At 49.5% G+C, this 19,281-nt stretch overlaps 1 protein-coding gene across 1 annotated transcript in view; it reads right to left on the bottom strand.

Moving 5' to 3' along the window:
* Window positions 1-4,063: 4,063 nt before the first annotated feature.
* VPS45 (vacuolar protein sorting 45 homolog) overlaps window positions 4,064-19,281 on the bottom strand; it is a 53,739-nt gene continuing 38,521 nt past the window's right edge. The window contains exon 15 of the mRNA XM_073322441.1: window positions 4,064-4,876. Coding sequence (XP_073178542.1) covers window positions 4,789-4,876 — 88 coding nt within the window. The 3' untranslated portion in view covers window positions 4,064-4,788. The remainder of the gene's footprint in view (window positions 4,877-19,281) is intronic.

Raw genomic sequence — 19,281 nt, 5'->3', positions numbered from 1 at the left:
GAACAGCGATTTGTTTTGCCTGCAGGTGAGTGCTATGCCATAGCGCACCGGGCTGACTGCCTGAGGCCTAGGGGAAGGGACTGGATTCCCTGGCGGGAGGGAGGGTTTCCAGGTGAGACAGCCTGAGGTACAAGGCTTGAATCAAACTGCTCAAAATGCAAAGCACAATATACTCCCCCTCACCCCCCCGCCCCTGGTCCCCAGGCCCATGTTTGCTTCGGATTAAATTGAGCTGATTGTTTACCATGACACTTCAAGCAGAAAGGAGGCCACCTTACATGTATTAGCTCTAATCGAAGCTGGTGCAAAGGGGGAGGGGGCAGGGGGAGTTCTGATCCCACGAGCTGTTATTACTCTTCGGTGGGGGGTGAGATGGATCAAATATACGGGGCTGGGGTGGGCGGTCTGGCAGATTGCCCAACGGGTTTGTTTAACCCCCAAAAGCCGACAGTTGCCAACCCCTGGGGAGGAGATTGCATATCCAAATGCAGGGGAAGGAAGCTGCCTGTAGCTGGCTGCAGCTTCAGCAGGGTCAGTGCAGTGAATCCCCGGCACCAAATCCTCTGCGGTCGCTTCAGGTAATGCAGCTCTTTGCTCTGGAGCGGAGCTGCCCACTCCGGTTGTGGCCTCCTGGCTGAACCTAATCTAGCCAGGACATCTTGCTTCATGACGTCGGTCTGTCTCGCTACTGGATCCAACAACACTGGCATCCCTGCCTTTGAGCTCCATGGGCTGGTAACACCCGGTGTTCTTGCTCTGCAGAATGGCTTCCGATGAAGTGAGCTGTAGTTCACGAAAGCTCATGCTCAAATAAATGGGTTAGTCTCTAAGGTGCCACAAGTCCTCCTTTTCTTTTTGCGGATACAGACTAACACGGCTGCTACTCTGAAACCTAAGCAGCATAGACTTCCTAGAGGCAATACCCTCAACAATGCCTGGGGATAAAGATCGTGCCAGTTCCCCATTGCCACTAAACCAGTGATAGGGGAGAAAGGCACCGCTCGTAACCCAGAAGTTGAACAGGGAGGATACCCGCAGTCGGGGGACGTTATGGGAGCTCTCACCTTTTCCAGTGCTGCTGCTCCCATGTGTGCCATGGAGCCGTTTCACAACATACATACATACGCCCAATAGGTTCTTAGGCGCTGCATGGTGGTTGGAGAACATCTGGGATCCGAATGTCCTTGCTTTGGGGAATTAAATCAGACAGTTATGAATTCAAACACCATAAGGATGGCCACAGCAGGTCAGACCAATAGCCATCCAGCCCGATATCCTCTCTTCTAACAGTAGCCTGTGCTAGATGCTTCAGAGGGAATGAACAGAACAGGGCAATTATCAAGTGATCCATCCCTTGTCATCCAGTCCAGGCTTCTGGAAGTTGGAGGTTTCGCGACACCCAGAGCATGGGATGGCATCCCTGACCATCTTGGCTAATAGCCATTGATGGACCTGTCCTCCAGGAACTTATTATTTTTTTGACCCAGTTATTACTTTAGGCCTTCACAACATCTCCTGGCAAGAAGTTCCACAGGTAGACTGAGCATTGTGTGAAGAAACACTTCCTTATGTTTGTTTTTAAATCTGATGCCTATTCATTTCATTTCCAGGTGACCCCTGGTTCTGGTGTTATGTGAAGGGTAAATACCCCTTTCTCTCCACGCGATTTGACTTTATAGACCCCGGTCACATCCTCTTTTACTCACCTCACATCTAAGGTGAACAGTCCCAGTCTTTTTCATCTCTCCTCAGATGGACGCTGTCCAATCCCCCTCGTCATTTTGTTTCCCTTCTCCGCACCTTTTCCAATTCTAATATAGATTTTTTTTTTGAGATGGGATGACCAGAACTGCACGCGGTATTCAAGATGTGTGTACAGTGGATTTATATAGTGGCATGATGATATTTTCTGTCTTATTATCTATCCCTTTCCTAGTGGTTCCTAACAGTGTTCACTTTTCCCCCTGCTGCTGCACATTTGAGTCTATGTTTTCAGGGAAGTATCCATAATGACTCCACCATCTCCCTCTTGAGCAGGAACTGCTCATTTAGATCCCATCGCTTTGTATGGAGAGCTGGGATTGTTTTCCAAATGTGCGTTACTTTGTATTTATCAATGCTAAATTTTATCTGCCAATTGTTGCCCAGTCCCCCAGTTCAGTGAGATTCCTTTTGACAGGTTTCAGAATTTCACAGCCGTGTTAGTCTGTATCTGCAAAAAGAAAAAGGGAGGACTTGTGGCACTTTAGAGACTAACAAATTTATTTGAGCATGAGCTTTCGTGAGCTACACGAAAGCTTATGCTCAAATAAATTTGTTAGTCTCTAAGGTGCCACAAGTCCTCCTTTTCTTTTTGAGATTCCTTTGTAACTCTGCAGTCAGCTTTGGACTTATCTTGAGTAATTTTGTGTCGTCTGCAAATTTTGCTACTTCCCTGTTAACCCTCTTAACACCCTCGGTGTGCCATAAGAATATGTTAATAACTCCTCAGACACTATGCGGTAGCTAAGAGGTGTTCTCTCTGTTTTACAAGGTGAGGAAAGTGAGCTACAGAAAGACATGCTTGAGGTCACGCAGCAGCTTGATAACAGAGCTGGGAATAGAACCCACGTTCCCACTTCTAGTCCCTAACCCACTCCCCTCCCACAGCTGGGAACAGAACCCGGGAGTCCAGACTCCTGCTTCCCTAGTCTAACTGCTAGACCATTCCCCAGCTTCCAGGAGTCCAGCTTCCCAGTTCTAGCCTCTAGCTCATTCCCTTCCTAGAGCTGGGAACAGAACCCAGGAGTCCTGAACTCCAGTTCCCTCTTCCAAGCCCTAGCCCATACTGCTTTGCACAAAGATTTCCAGCACCTGAATACCAACAAACTGCCCCAGGATTCCCCTATGGACAGGGGCAGATCCAAGCTTGCATCAGCTGGACTCTACCTTCCATTGGCTGCAAAGGAGAAATCTGATCATCCCACGGCTTCCCTTGGAAAACAGATACCACTGCTGGGTTATAGCTAACCTCTGCTAGGCCAGGGCAGGGTCCTGAACTGACAGCAGATAAAAGAGCAAGGGACATAGTCATGGGATCTCCTTTGGCACTAGCTGCCGGTGGGCTCCTTTCTGGTTCCGACATGGTACATTAGCTTCTCCCCAGAATGCAACACGCTTGAGCTGGCATCTCAGCCTCACAGCTGGAGCTGTCTCTAGGAACCACGTACTGGAACCAGAGCAGGGGCCTGCATGGCTCTCAAGGCCTGAAGTTAACATGTTCCAACCCTCCCCACTACCCCCTCAAGACCAAGAGATCTAAAGAGGTCACAGCCCGAAGGGGCAAGGGATTGCAGGTTTCTGCTGGGCAGGATGGTCATGGCAAAGCAGCTACAGTGCCTATGTGGACGCTCCCTTCCCGTGGGCATCACACGGTGGCTGGGTCACTGGAAAGTCTCCATTTAACTTAGCAGGATCTCAGAGGCTCACTCCTATGAAAGGAGGCAGGACTGCAAGGCCTGGCTGCAGGCAGGTAGGAGCCAGGGTCTCAATTTCCCATCCCATGGGCTAGCCCCAGCCACGCTGCCGCACTCACAGCGTTAAGGATTTTGGCCCAGGCATCTGGAGGGGAAGGAGTTGGAGCCTTGGAACTCTGTTCCCAACTCACTCAAAGTTCAGTTTCTTCCCCTGAGCCCAGCCTAAGGCTGCAGAATGCAGCCCGGAGAAGAATGGATGGAGCTTTTGGCATCTTCCAGCACTGGAGGCATAAGCCACGGAGTAACCAGGGAGGTGGAAATCCTGTCCCAGTATAGGCCCCACTGCCCAACTGTCAAACTCACAGGGTCAGGCTGCTGTGATCCACTGCCCGGAATGGAGTTATCACGCACTTCTACAAATGGGGAAACCGAGGCACAGAAGTGACTCCTCATTTGGGGTCACAGAGCATGTGTCAGGACCAAAGTTAGCACTTGATATAGCCCGGCTGCCAGCCCTATGATCAGGACTCTGGCATGTTCCTCCCCGCCATCTGCCCTGGGGTTATAATTCAGGCTACTCTTCCCAAACCATCACAAAACCAAAACTGTTGTTTCTGCCAGAAAACTGAATTTTATTTTTATTAGCGTCACACGAACTTTTCCCGATCACAACACGGGAACAGAAAAGGGGGGAAGGAGTACAGGGGCCCATGCTGCTCTGTCCCCCCATGGACGCAGGGGCTCAAGAATGGGGCCAGTCAGGAATATAGCTAGTTTCATGGACATTATAAAAAGGAGGGGGACAAATATCTGGAATCATTTAAAATATAAGAGTTGGTCAGAGTGGGATGTTTAATGAACTTCCAAACATATAGGCCTAGACCCTGAAAGTTATCGGTGAGGAGCTGGGCTGCAGACAATTAAACAAATAGAGCCAGAGGCTGCGAGAGCCCATCCAGCCTTTACCTTGGAGGGATCAACACACGCAGGCAACTGGAGATTCTGGGCAGGCCAGTTGTGGTTATGAAGAGACACAGAAATAGCTGGATTTTCAAAGGCGCCGGGCACCCAAAGGTAACGTTTTCCCAGGATCTGTGATTCCGCCACCTCCCTGCAGTTCTTCTGCTGCGTCCCATTAAAGAGCCATGCAGGAAGGTAACGCCAAGGATGCTGGGATTTCGGGCCCGGCCTGGCATGTTGAGGCAGAGGCCAGCTTGTGTGTTGCTTAGCAGCAGGATGGCAAGATGGACCGCGGGAGTGCCCGGCGCTGCTTCGACGCCGTCTGGTCAGTCTGTAGGAGCTCCAGATGGGAAGCGGTGGCGTCCCCCAGTGTTCACCGCCTGCTGCTCGCTCTCACTGTAACTTGAGAGCTCTCGGCGCCCCGGCCGCGGAACCCGGAAGCTGAAATTTCCTCGAGGAAGCTGCCAAGCAGAGAATCAAAAGTTAGCGGAGCCCAGAGCCAGTGTTTCATTCTTCAGGCAGACAGCACCTGGTTTTGAGCCTTCCATGCAGGCAACGGGTGCTCTGCAAGCTCTGAGCTCTGTGCCTGCTCTCAGTACCCCAGGATGTCCCCACCTTGCATCTGGAGAAACTGAGGCACAGAGAGGCGCCATGACCTGCCCAAGGGAGTCTGCAGCAGAACAAGGGAAGAAGCCAGGAGTCCCAGCCTCCTACTGTCAAGCTCAGTCCCCCAGACAATGCCCCACCTCACTAGCAGGTTTCCTTCAGACGTGCCGCTTCCTCTCCAAGAGGGAGGCATAGATGAGCTGGGTCAGCGGGCGGATGGGGGAGAAGGGGTGGGTGTTGACAGATGCTCAAGGCTTGTCATCTTCACTGCAGAGTGCACCCAGGTCTGGGCTTGCTACTCGTGCGGGGCCTGCGGGGACACAGGTTTGGCTCTAGGATTTCTGGGGGTGTCAGAGAGGAGTTATGCAGGGTGAGATCATAGGAGCTTTCTTCCCTCTCCCCAGCAATAAGGATTCCTATAATGTGCCTTGGGGATTTAACCCCGGAGACACTGAAGGGCAGAGTGGAGGTGAGGGTGCACGCCCCACCCACCTGCTTGCGTACACCAAGTACCATGCCAGGCCTGGGGACTGACAGCCAGCCTGCAGAGCAAAACCGCCTGATGCTTTCACTCAGCACAGCCATTCAGAATTAAAGCAGCAGGGCCCACCTCCTCCTCCCAGAGCAGGGCTCAGGTCTCTCTCCTCCCCCAGGCAATGAACCACAACTCCGCCTGATCAGGGCAGCATTTACTCATCTCCCCGGCTCTGCCCCTGCTCTTCCTTGCCAGCATCCACTCACTCACAAAGCCAGGAAGCCGCTCGCTCTGGCTCTTCCCGAGCCACTGATGGAGCAGGAAGAGGCGAGGGTTGTAACCTCCGGCTAATGCTTCCTTGACATTTCACGCTAGGGGTTGGCAGGGTTCCTGCAAGGCAGTCCCTCTGGCTGGCTGGGCCACTGCTCCTCAGCTCACTTGCCAGCCACTCGGCCGGACTTCGACACAATGCAAGGGTCTCTTTACTTCCCAGGCATTCACAAGTCTATGCATTCAATTGAGAGATCACTGGTTTAGATTTAAATCGCATCCAGACTCCTTGGGCAAGCTGGCAATTAATTCAGCTGCAAGTCCCATTATAAAGAAAACCCCAATTTAGCAAAGGGTTTAAGCATGTGCTTAAATTTATCCCTAGTCAGCAAAGCATGTACAGATGGGATTGGCAGGGGAGCGTAAGGGAATTTAGATTCCAAGGGCAGCTGAGTGCCTAAATCTCTTAGGCAATGTTAAAAAACTCCAGACTTAAAGTACACACTTAACTTTAAGCATGTGCTGAACAGCCAGTGAAGCCAATGAGACGTCAGCAGGTACCTGAGTGCCTCCAGAATCCAGGACCATTACGCCAGGCTCATTAAGTGATCACATGCAGAGGAGTAATTAACAAACCTGGCCATAAATCAAAACCCTTTCCACCTCCCCACCCAAACACAGCCTTCAGCCTTTCCCCAAACCCTGCCAAACAAAAGGCTTAGGGAGCGCACCCTCATTACTGCATGCCCAGATACTAGGATGACGGTATAAGAATTTACATGGAGCAGAGTCTGCAAATCAGTGACCCTTGGAGAATTTACCTGCCAGAAGCCAGCTCCTGTGAAACACACCGGGTTTGCAGACCACCCCCACACTCCCCCGCACCTCCTGGCAGTCTCTGGGAAAGGAGCTTGCAAAGCAAAGGCTGGGGCAGTGTGTTAGTGTAATAATCTTCTGGGGAGACGGGAGCTCCCCCCGAGCACGTGAGTTCAGGACTCCTGGGGTCTACTCTTGCCCCTGACTAATGCTTGCTGCTTCGAGGTCTTGGCAATTTCACCCCCTCTGATCAGACGGTCTGAAGAGGCTGAGATTATCCACACCCGGAAACGTGCCCCTGCTTTCAGTGAAAAGGTTTGCTCCTGTTGGGAATATGGAGTCACTTAGCAGCTGGGAGAGAGCAATAGGTCAAAGAGGATGTTGCACGGGGTGTGTTGGGGGTGTGGGCGTGTTAGCAGGAGAAGCAGGGATGTGTTAGAGCCAAACAGGGACTATCTGCATTAAGGACCCAGCCAGACAGCCTGACCCGTCACAAATCACAGGGAAGCTTAATCCGGACTAGCGCACGCGAGCGAGAGGCTAAACCTTGGGAACACATTGGTTTAAATATATCTCAAAGTGGTTTAAGGGTTGGGGCTTTAATTCAATCCCTTCAGGAAAAACAAACTCCCAAAGGATAATGGGCTAAAGCCACTTGTGTTGTTTTTGATTCATTGTAGGCTTTTTACTGGCTCCTGCAGTATCTAGAGGCCTTGTGGTCCAGTGGGGAGGGCACTGGACCAGGCCTCAGGAGACCTGCATATTGCTTCCACTTAACCCAGCTCATCATAATTAAAGAAGCAGGCATCCCTGCCCCCCGTCCCAGCAGGCCTGGGTTATGTTCCCAGCTCGGCCACTAAGCTGCTGGATGACCTTGGGCAAGTCATGCCCCTACTCTGTGCCTCAGTTTCCCCACCCATCTTTTGTTACCATCCCTTTGAAGCAGGGCCTGTGTCTGTGCAGCACCTGGCCCAATGTGGCCCTGGTCTCAGTGGGGGTCTCTTGACACTACAACAATATAAATAACTATAGCACAGCGTTGCATCTGGATTCATGACTATCCTCCCAGCCTCCTTATGAGGCAGGGAAGGAGCGTTCTCCCCATTGTACAGATGGGGAATGGAGGCACAGAGAGGGGAAGTGACTTGGCCAAGGTCACAGGGAGTCTGTGGCAGAGCCCAGAACTGAAGTCAGATCTCCTGAGGCCTAGTCTAGTGCCAAGAGCCCCCTTTTACGCTCTCTCTGGAACCCCCCCCCCCACACACACACACTTTACAGGTGTGAACTGCAGGGCAGATGTGTTATGAATCTTATGCAAAAACACTCTGCTGCTGGTGGGATCCCAGCTGTTACCGGCCATGGAATGGCAAAGGAAAGAGAATACCCACCAGCCGTGAACACTGCGGCAAGCAAGCAAGCAACTTAACTTTGTTCACACAGCACCTTCCAGCCAGGCATCTCAAAGCCCCATACAGACAATTCATTCAGACTCGCCACCTCACTGTCAACTGGCTTTCATTGCTGCGGCCTACACTGGAGAAACCTGAGCTACTCCGAGAAGTAACTTGCCCAAGGTCACACGGCAGGCAGTAGCAGAGGTTTAATTAGCACCCAGGAGTCCCGCCTCCCAAGTGCCTTGCTCTAATCTTGAGACAACACTGCCCCCAAAGTAGGTGAGGCAGGAGAAGAATCACATGATTGGGTTGAAGTGCTGAGCCAGGAACACACATACCTTCAGCCCTCTATGTCTGCATGAGCAGAGATGGGGCCAGAGGCCCAGCTGATGTAGATCAGTGTAGCCGCACTGAAGCCAATGGAGTGGGGCTGACTGACACCAGCTGGGGATCTGGCCTCAGCGACTCCAATGAAGCAATGCCCATTTACACCAGCTGGGGATCTGGCCCAGCACAGCCTTTGTGAAGCAGCTCAAGAGTTTTGAAAACGAAAGGGACGCCCCCCCTGTAAGATCTAATCAGGACCTGGGTTGCATGGATGATGGTTACGCATGCAATGTTCTACACGGTTACCAGGCTCTGGATTGATTCATTCCCTCAATGTGCTGATCAAGTTACTTTTAAAAAAAACAGGTGACACTGCAAAACACAACAAAAATTTCTGTGGAAATGTTATTCCCCCAAAATAGATCGTCAGAATCCAGGGCTGCCTGCCAAGGTGGTGAATCATGAGGCTTTGAAAGCAAGCACCGAACCAGATGTGAATTAAGCCCTGCATTCTGGCGCGGGTGAAGTCCCGACTGACGGCAAGGAGAGCCGGACCCGCGCACGCGGTGGCCGCTCGGTTCTTTGAAGACAGCTGTCAAGTTCCGCCTCCTGGTTTTATTTTTAGGTTCTAAAGGCAGCAGATGGAATCCATAACAGCGCCACAGGGACTGACTTGCTTTTCATTTTAAAGGGGACTCTTACTCGTTAACTTTATCTCCAGGAGGCTGGATTCACAGCTATGCTAACGCGCCTTCATGCCAGAACTGGCCCCTTGAAAATCTCCCCATGGAGGGGCCCTCCAATTAGAGTGGAGCTGATGAGGGTCCTGCTCCCAGCCCCCAGAACAGAGAGTGGATCGGGGCACAGCTACTATGCAGTGTGCTGTAGCTATTCTCTACTTCCGCGGGGGCCCCAGGAATCAGAGAGCAACTTGGAGCAGCCTTGATGTTGCTCTAACTCATACTCCAATTTATACTGGGGGCCAGGTAGGCCTCTGCCCAGACCAAGAATACAAGGAGCACAAAGAAGTCGGGAAGCCCCAGATACAGGAACAAAGTGACTGAGAAGCAGGCCCTGTATCTATAAAGATCAGAAGCCTGGTAAAGATCAGGGAGCAGAGAGCTGGGAAAAGATTTGCCCAGTTCACGTGCCCCTAGCCACGGACTTACTCCTACATCCATGTTAGCTAGCATGGATAACCAGCCTCTAGCTGCATGTTAAAACCACATTTAGCACCAAATACTTCTGGTATCCACATAGCTCGAGCTACTGGAGCTCTGACTAGGGACACCCTGGCTGGGGAGTGGCACATGGAAAACAACAGGGCTAATCCTGTAACTGGGTAAATGGGTCACCCTGTACATTCCCTGGGATTAGTCGCTGCAGGATTGTGCTTAACCTGCGCCCTGGACCTGTTGGCTCCAAAGCCGGATGTTCCTACCAGTCTCTTTCTCCTCTTTTTAGCCACCTATTTATTCTATCCCCGCACCTCCAGCAGCCCTGAAACTCTATCAGTCAAAAGCACACAACTCTCCAGTGCTGAAAAATGGTCTTATGGCTCCCTAGCAAAGGATCAACCCTCACTGTGAATAAAGGGGGGGGAAATTGCTCTCTCCACCCGCAGCCCAAGGAAAGGGACGGGGAAGGAACTGTGATGAGAGACCAGGGTTTTAACTGCCCTGCTGCAGTTTCCTCTTCCTGATGTACTAGGCAAGTTCTGAGATCTGCAGGGTGTGGGCAGGTTTGCACAGAACAAGCAAGCAGAGAAATTGGTCAGGTGGGCATGGCTGAATTGAACAGGTGACTCAGTAGGGGGCGCTCTTCCATCCCAGTCAGAACTGACCCCAGTGGCCCAGCGTGGGATTAGGTGGTGCTGTGCTGCAGGACAGGGAGAGCGGGGAGTCAGTCGTGGGGGGCTCTTTTTTGAGTCAGTGCTGACTCCAAACACTTGAGCATAGAGCAAAGAGGTGCTATGGAGCCCGAGGTACAGATTTTTGGAAATGAGGTAAAGCCATTGGCACACAGATGGATGGGAACAGTCCCAGGGAATTTCTATATGAGACAGGACGCTAGCATCCTGGCCAAATGCCATATCAGGGAACTCCATTCTATCTGACTTCTCCCCCATTTCAATAGTGTGCCACACTTCTCTTCACTCCTCGCCCAACACTGTTGAACAGCATTGCAGGTGGCTGTTAAACAGCTGCCACATTCCACCCCAGAGGTGGCTGCCTTTCAGTGACTCTTGCGTACATGATATAGATACAGTTTTAGAACCCTTCAGGATGGAAAGCAGTAGATAAAGCCCAAGACATTTTCATGACAGCTCTGGACTTATTCTGTCGGACGGATTCGCCCTGAATCCTGCAGGCAGCTGCAAAGATTGTTAAGATCGAAATTCAGGACTGGAACCATGCCAGGCATGGACATTTGCCTTCACAGTAAATAAAATTAAATGAAAAAAAAAAAGACTAAGTTATGTGTATATATAAAAAGAGGATCTACCATTAATACCCCAAGCTTTTCAGCCCTTCCATTATTGTTCATTATGCTAAAGAAAGAAGCAGATGGGAGCTGGAGTCAGAGGTTTATATTTAGCAAGTGGTTCCACCAACGGGCAGATGCAGCGAAATTGCCTTCAACCTAATCTTCAGTGTAGGCCCGCTATAAAAGAATTTCATTAAGTGGACAGATGTGGCAGTTCATCGCTCATACACCAGATCTATCTTTATGGTGAGTCACTGCCTGGTGTTCTTCACACACAGAACATGGCCACAAAGGCCCTTTTACCTTTTTGATAAGTCGTAACAAGGGTATTTTTAAGCAGATCTGCCAGCTCTAATTTAAAAACAAGGGAGGTAGCCCATCTGATATTGTTATAAAGACATGGAAAATTCCTTAACAGGTGTTTATACCTTGCTAGTGTTTTCCATCAGAGGCTCTGAAAGCATTTTACAGTCATGAATTTTCAGCTTTGTGGGGAGATGAGTTAATGATCCTCTGTTTACAGGCAGTTAACTGAGGGTAAAGGCCTGGTTTCTACTAGAATCATAGGACTGGAAGGGACCTCGAGAGGTCATCTAGTCCAATCCCCTGCACTCATGGAAGGACTGAGTATTATCTAGACCATCCCTGACCGGTGTTTGTCTACCCTGCTCTTAAAAATCTCCAATGATGGAGATTCCACAACCTCCCTAGGTAATTTATTCCGGTGCTTCTGACAGTTAGGAAGTTTTTCCTAATGTCCAACCTAAACCTCCCTTGCTGCAATTTAAGCCCATTGCTTCTTGACCTATCCTCATAGGTCAAGAAAAACCATTTTTCTTCCTTCTCGTACAACCTTTTACATACTTGAAAACTGTTATGTCCCCTCTCTGTCTTCTCTTTTCCAGACTAAACAAACCCAGTTTTTTCCAATCTTCCCTCATAGGTCATGTTTTCTAGACCTTTAATAATTTTTGTTGCTCTTCTCTGGACTCCCTCCAATTTGTCCACATTCTTCCTGATATGTGGCACCGAGAACTGGACACAATACTTCAGTTGAGGCCTAATCAGCGCAGAGTAAAGCTGAAGAATTACTTCTCATGTCTTGCTTACAACACTCCTATTAATATATCCCAGAATGATGTTCACTTTTTTCGCAACAGCGTTACACGGTTGACTCATTTAGCTTGTGATCCACTATGACCCCCAGATCCCTTTCTGCAGTACTCCTTCCAAGGCAGCCATTTCCCATCGTGTGTGTGTGTGTGTGCAACTGATTGTTCCTTCTAAATGGAAGGAAAGTGAGCATGCATGACTCCCAATGAAGTCAACGGGATCTGCAAATCTATCGATCAATTGATCGTGCTTATCTGCCTTCCATCACTGTAGTATCTGAGCCCCTCACAATCTTTTATGGTTGTATCCTCACACAGCACCGTGCAGCAGGGCGGTGCCATTACCCCCCTTGTACAGGTGGGGAAACGAGCACAGAGAGACAAAGAGACTTATCCAAGGTTACATGGGAAGTCAGTGAAAGAGCAGGGATCAGAACACGTGTCTCCAACCACGGCACCATCTGCCCTCGCTATGCTCTGATGCTCAGTCTGAAGGTCCCACATCAGGCTGAATTCTCATTCACACCGGAGCGATGTGACCAGGCCTTCATGCAATCAAGAATCAGGCCCCCTCTTTTTAGGCTTGTGCTTATGACTTGCCAGGGTGGTGAGCATGGGCATGAGCCAGGTCACAAAATAAGGCAGCGACATAACCCTCAGATACTACAGCGAGGAGTGCGCAGAGAGTACCCGAAGAGAGCCAAGCCCCTAGGCTTCCAGACCTCTGCTCTAAACACTAGACCGCAAAGAACAAGCCTTCTGCAAAACTCACACCCCTAGGTGTGGCTATGTCCCTGCCCAGCTGATCTATGTGCACGGCCACTGATCCAACATACAGCAGAGCTCTCGTGTGACCCAGCCATTGGCATCTCTGCAGGACAAGACATCTCCTAGTGTCCTCTCCCTGCTATGGCTTTCTGGCTGTGCGTAGCTGCGTAAGCCAGGACTTACCCCTTAGAGTTTAGTGCAATGGTTACTCTCATAAACTGGGCATGTGTCCACATCTCTCGGACACTATGGTAAGATCTGCACATCTCAAAGATGTGGATCAGCTGTGAAGCGATGCCCCCCTCCCATGGGAATATGGGGCTCTTCTTCATTAAGGCAATTAAAAAAATGAAAATCAGCTGTTGTTATTTTGGGGCATCCCAGGATAAAAACACAGGCCTGCCAGCACTCGGAACTCCCCGCCAAGTGACACACCCCGTGATACGTACAGAGCGCTCCCGATCGATCGTTCGGGAGAGGAACACACGAAGCAGCGAGAGGAAGGGATGGAGACAAACCCGCCGGGCTGGAAGAAGCTGGAGTCTGGCCCTAGAAGCTGGCCTTGCACTACTAGTTATCAGCTGAGACTAGAGCTGCGGAGCGGTTCTCGCTCTGGAGGAATGATACTGGCACCCGCTGCTGGGGTCAGAACCGCTACGGGCAAACCGCCCCCCTGAGAAAAGCCTGCTTTCATTGAACTTAATAGATAAGGCTTTGTCCAGTGACTAGGGCACTGGGGTGCAGGGGGATTCTGTCAAGCCCAAGCTTGAATTTCAAATCCGTTGCAGGCTGGGTGTTGAATTCCACACAAAAGAAGTATGATGCTGGTCATTTACCAATGGAAGGAGCCTGGGCCAAGCCCATGCGCTGTCCCAGTGGAGGAAGGTCACATGGAGGAACAGATGTCCTGAAAGGCTCCCAGTTACATTTTAAATGGGAAAGCTCCCCATTCAGAGCTAAGTCACGGCTCTCGCTATCTGCGCTCAGGCCTAATCCAAGCGGACACTTGAATGTTTAAATAGCTCCAGGCTCTACAGAGAAGCTGTTGCTAACGCGGCTAATGTTGCAGGTGTTCTGTAAGAAAGGGCAGGGTGCTGCGGGAACCTGACCCAACGCTGCGCCAGCAGGGGCGCGCACAGGGGTGGCAGAGCAAATCTTAAAGCTGCTGCAAAATGACATTTGCCAAGAGCCCTGTTGCGAACAGACTGTGCAGCATACAGGGATACTCAGGGCCCAATCCTGTGCTGCAGCTGGCTCCTTCAATTCCTGCTAACACCGAGCATCTCTTAGGAGTGCTCAGTACTTCGCAGGATCAGGCCCCGTGGCCCCTGGATTCAAACCTCACTGAAGCGGATAGGGGTCCTATTGATTTCAGTGGGCTTTGGATCAGGCCTTGAGAGACAGATTTTTACAGGTTTCTAGGAGCCTAACTCCCACTAAAGTGAGAAGATTTTATCTGCAGTTTCAGTATCATTAAGGCCCGAGGGCCTCCAGGTTGGTAGTAGTCTAGCAAACAACGCCCCTGTTCCTTGTAGAATCACTGGCATTTCGTTCATTTGCAAGGATGGACTCAATTAGTGGAACATGTCACATTTTTGAAGTGTAATTTACTTACACGGAATTCCTTGGAATGCATGCTCCACTGCCCCCGCCCCCCCCCCCCCCCCACACACTTCGCTCACTGTGCATGTATGGATATATACACAAAGTGAGCAAAGAATAGTTGTGTGTGTATATACACACACCCCTCCCCCGCAGCTCCACCCGGCCAGATGCTCATTTACACTAAGGTTCCTTTACGTGGCACACAGATTTTTGCCCACTTTAAGGCCCCTTTACACTGCCAAAGTGGAGTAAAGGGGCCTTAATGCCAAAAACAATAAAGGCTCCCACACTGTAAAGCATCCACTCCCAGTACCTTAGGCTTACGCCTATACATTGTACAATGCACGGGGTATTTAAACAAACACCATCACAAAGATACGAACCACAATAACACAACCAGCTCCAAAAGCGCATTTGTCTCCTGCTTAGTTAAAAACAACCAAAAAAGCAGAATCGTTTCCCCTGCCCCATAGACACAGCTGTTGATCAGAGAGTGGAAGTTGGACTGGTAAGAACAATGAAAGCAGAGAATTAAGGTGCTTACACTGGCTGCTCAGAGTATTAATATAAAAATCTCCTTGTTTATTGTGAGATATCCACTCTAATCCAGAAGGAATAACAGAGAGTTCATTACAGGGAGGCCAGTGGATTACCAGAGGAGTTAGAATGTGATGGAAATATAATAAAACCCTGGGAAGGCTTCCTTGTATTAAACCGCTCTGTCAAAACTGCTAAATTTCCTTGGATCCCACTGCACTGTTAAAAACCTTCTCTCAATGTGCAGTCAGTGAGGAGGGGGGTAAAGTGGAGTTGTCTAGGTCAGGGTTCTCAATCTTTTTCTTTCTGAGGCCCCCCCAACATGCTATAAAAACTCCAAGGCCCCCTGTGTCACAACAACTAGTTTTCTGCATATAAAAACCAGGACAGGCATTAGTGGGTAGCCAGCTGGGCAACTGCCCAGTGCCCCACGCCACAGAGGACCCCACAAAGCTAAGTTGCTAAGGATTCGACTTCAGCCCTGGGTGGCGGGACTCAAGGCCCTGGACTTCAGCCCCTTGCAGTAGGGCTTCAGCTTTCTGTCCCGGGCTCCAGCAAGTCTAACACCAGCTCTGCTTGGTGGCCCCTCTGAAGCCTGCTCACAGCCCCCTGGATACCTGGTTGAGAACCACTAGTCCAGTTCACAGATAATCACAAAGAAACCCCAGGGGGTCGATACATGTCTGATTCCGTCAATATTTAATAATGACAAATCTGCCTCGTTTGACATTTGGGCTCAGGACAGTAACTGGAAGAAAGTCTCTGGCCTGGGCTACGCAGGAGGTCAGACAAAAAGATTGGAGGATCCCTTCTGGCCATAAAAATAAATAAATCTACAAACTTCACATCCTGGGATTTTGTGTAAAGTAAGTTGTTTACATTTACACAAAAAGCAATGGTTTCAGAGTAACAGTCGTGTTCGTCTGTATTCGCAAAAAGAAAAGGAGGACTTGTGGCACCTTAGAGACTAACCAATTTATTTGAGCATGAGCTTTCGTGAGCTACAGCTCACCTCATCGGATGCATGAAGTGAGCTGTAGCTCACGAAAGCTTATGCTCAAATAAATTGGTTAGTCTCTAAGGTGCCACAAGTCCTCCTTTTCTTTTTACAAAAAGCAATGAATCCAAAAGGATCTGAAATTATAACCGTTTGCCCTTTTCTCTGGAAGAGAAAATTTACAAATCCCCCAGACTCTTTAGAATGGAGCCGTTGTGGTGTAATAGGTCGACATGGTTTTAGGGTTCTGTTCCTGCAGGGTCAGCAAATTTACCAGGTTTTGCCATATTTAATGTATAAAGTCTATTAGCAAATAATCTTACATTGCCATGGTGCCTTTTGTCTGAAAGGCTCCTGAGGTTTGTGAGGCACTAAAGGAATTACCGAGTCTCTTGTCCAAAGGCAAATCACCTCTGGGGTGGAAAGCAGCAGTTGCTTTCAACGGACGGCAAATGCTTTGCAAGAGGAAAAATGATGTCCAATAGAGATTGCAGGAGGAATTTCAGGTGGGAAGGAGCATACAGTGTTAGCCAAATTGAAATTTAGCTGCAACACTGGGATTCACTGAATTGTCTCAAGGGGTCAGACCCCGCATTTGATCCCTCATCTGAATAATGGCACCTCCAGCCATACAGCTTCTCCTAGCACCGGGGGGGAAACATTGGTTCAGCACGAACTTGGGGAAGATGACTTCCGGCTTTGCTACCTGCCCCTCTCCCTGTAGCATGTGGTATTTTCCCTTTGGAGCTCTCCCATCCAAGTACTGGCCCATGCCCAACCCTGAATGGTTTATAAGACCAGAGATCACAGCCAAATTCAAAAAACGACAGGATACCATGTCAGCGAGTTCCTTTCAATGCATTGCCCACGTTGTTACAGACATGCTCTCTGTGGCCTCATCCTGTACCACGGCACTTGCAGACATGCTGTAATTACCCAGAAATTCATAGACTAAGGTCTACAGGGACCGTTACATCATCTCGTCTGATCTTCTGTATAACCAGACCAGAGAATTCTTCCCACTTACCCCTGGACTGAGCCCAGTAACTGGTTTGGCTAAAGCAGCTGCCAGCAACACACCCAGTCCTGATTTGAAGACATCAAGAGCTGGAGAAGCCACCGCTTTCCTTGGCAGTTTGTGCCAACAGTGACTCTTCCTCGCTGATAAAGATTTGTGCCTTATTTCTAATCTGAATTTGTCTGGTGTCAGCTTCCAGCCCATGGGTCTCTCTCTCTGCCTTTCTCCGCTGGATTAAAGAGCCCGTTAGTACCTGATACTTTCTCCCTGTGAAGGTCCTTATACTCTAATGGAGTCACTCCTTGATCTTTTCGATATCCTGTCTGGCAGGCGTTGTTCCATCACTCAGCCATGGCCTCATCTTCTGAGAGCACCCGAAGGGAGCCGGTTGGTGCCAGCTCTGAAGCGGCTGGCTTTTTGGGAGAGGAAAGCCTGGCTCCTGAGAACTCTGTCTGAGACACCAGCTCCTTTCACCTATGTGACACCAAAGAACCATCAGGGAGAGAACTTTCAATCTCTACCAATCCAGGCTGGATCTGAACCAGAGACCTGCAGAGGAAAAGAGGCTTGCGAAAGATGTCAGAGCTTTCTACGGCACTGAAGTTCATACATTATGGGTTGGACCCTTCTCTGCCTTGCACCTTGCGTCATCATTTTCACCAATGAAGAGTGAGTGCAGAGTGGGTGTAGGATGCTGCTATTCTGATCTGGTTTCGTTTTACACCCAACATGCACAGGTGTGAATGACTCTGTAGGGCACAAGAGAAGTAGAAAACCAGACCTTTGTGTATTTGATGGTCATGTTGCCATAGCCACTTCCCTTTACTTTTACAGCTAAGCCTCAGATTTTAATTAAAACTGTATTTTCTTCATCAAGTCACGGCTCCGGTGCAAAGCTTGTCATCCACCTCTTTTCCTCTTTCGCTGCAGAACAGGAGTAGTAAAACATCCACTCTCCTTTGGAGACTAGTGCATCTGACAGTATTTCCAACGTAACTGGCTTTTCTCCTCTTCCTGATTTGCCTGTGATCTTGCCCGATCGTAGGAGTGCCGGAAGTGAGTCGCTTTGCTATCGGCAAGCTATGCGTCCACAGAAAGACATTATTCTCTTACCCAGGGTCTCGAGTAATTGTGCTCCGAGTCTTATCCATGTCCTTTGTAAGCTTCCAGCTCTCCCATCCATGCAGGACATGGGTATGCCACACCTCAGCAGTCTCGTGCGGATTTTTAATAAGAAAAGCCCTGACATTTTACCCAGACACTAGTGTCCCCCAGTGCTCTGCAGGCCAGAATCACAGGCTCTTTTAACTCCCTGGACAAAGCCTGCAGCAGCAAAGGCATGGTCCAGAAGCTACACTGCTAGACTAGGAATCGGGAGACCTGCACTTTGCCCAAGTCTCTTTTCCCCTCTCTATATCCTAGAGCTCCTGATACTTGACCTTCCTTTGGAAAATGCTTTGAGACCTATGGATGGAAAGCACTGATTTTATCAGCATTACGGGGATGCTTGCCTCACCCGGTAGGTGAAAAAATGCAAAAATTATTCCAATTCGTGTCGTTTTCAGATGAGGATCCCTGCTAATCCCCATCCAGAGACATGTGGGCAGGACCCTACAATAACATGACATCCATCTTTTTTCTTTCCTTCTTTGAAATGCAAATGGAGGTACTGCATCCTACCTTTTCTGTAAATAATTCAGAGACGACGCCAAGCTGCGGTCAGGGGAGAAGGCCTAACTAGCTGACGTTACTCAGTACAGCAGGAATCTAAGCCCAGCCTGAAAGGGTGGCTCCAGCACTCAGCTTCTGGGATCCCATCCCAAAAAGACAACGCGCCAGCTGATTTAGAAAAAGCTATTACCAGCAGGACAGTGGGGTGGGAGGAGGTATTGTTTCATATTCTCTGTGTATATATAAAGCCTGCTGCAGTTTCCACGATATGCATCTGAGGAAGTGAGCTGTAGCTCACGAAAGCTTATGCTCTAATAAATTGGTTAGTCTCTAAGGTGCCACAAGTACTCCTTTTCTTTTTGCGAATACAGACTAACACGGCTGTTACTCTGAAACCTTAGAAAAACTAGCAGCTCTTTGCCAGAAGCTACGAGAACAATCAACATTCTGACATCCTCTCGGGTGATCAGAGCAAAGAACCACTGTCTATATCCCGGTGTGTCATTTTCATTGACAGATTCCTTCTTCTTGAACCTTCAGCTAAGGCCAAGTGCTAGATCAGTTTAGTATCGGGCGTGCACCCTGGGGACACCCAGGTATGGAGTGTGCTCAAATACTATGGTGATGGGCAGTGGAATAAATCCCTAAGATAAGCTTTTCCATCTCTAAGTTCTATGGTTTACCTTCCTCACAGGGCCCTGGTAATTCTAACACCATCGCTATGGCTAATATAGGTCATCTCTTAGCAAGACTGCTCCATGATTAACTGCATCACGCTAGTGC

The sequence above is a fragment of the Lepidochelys kempii genome, chromosome 24 (genome assembly GCF_965140265.1).
Source record: "Lepidochelys kempii isolate rLepKem1 chromosome 24, rLepKem1.hap2, whole genome shotgun sequence".
Classification (NCBI taxonomy): Eukaryota; Metazoa; Chordata; order Testudines; family Cheloniidae; genus Lepidochelys; species Lepidochelys kempii.
Note: the sequence above shows the minus strand (reverse complement) of the source record. Positions and strands in the feature narration are given on the sequence as shown.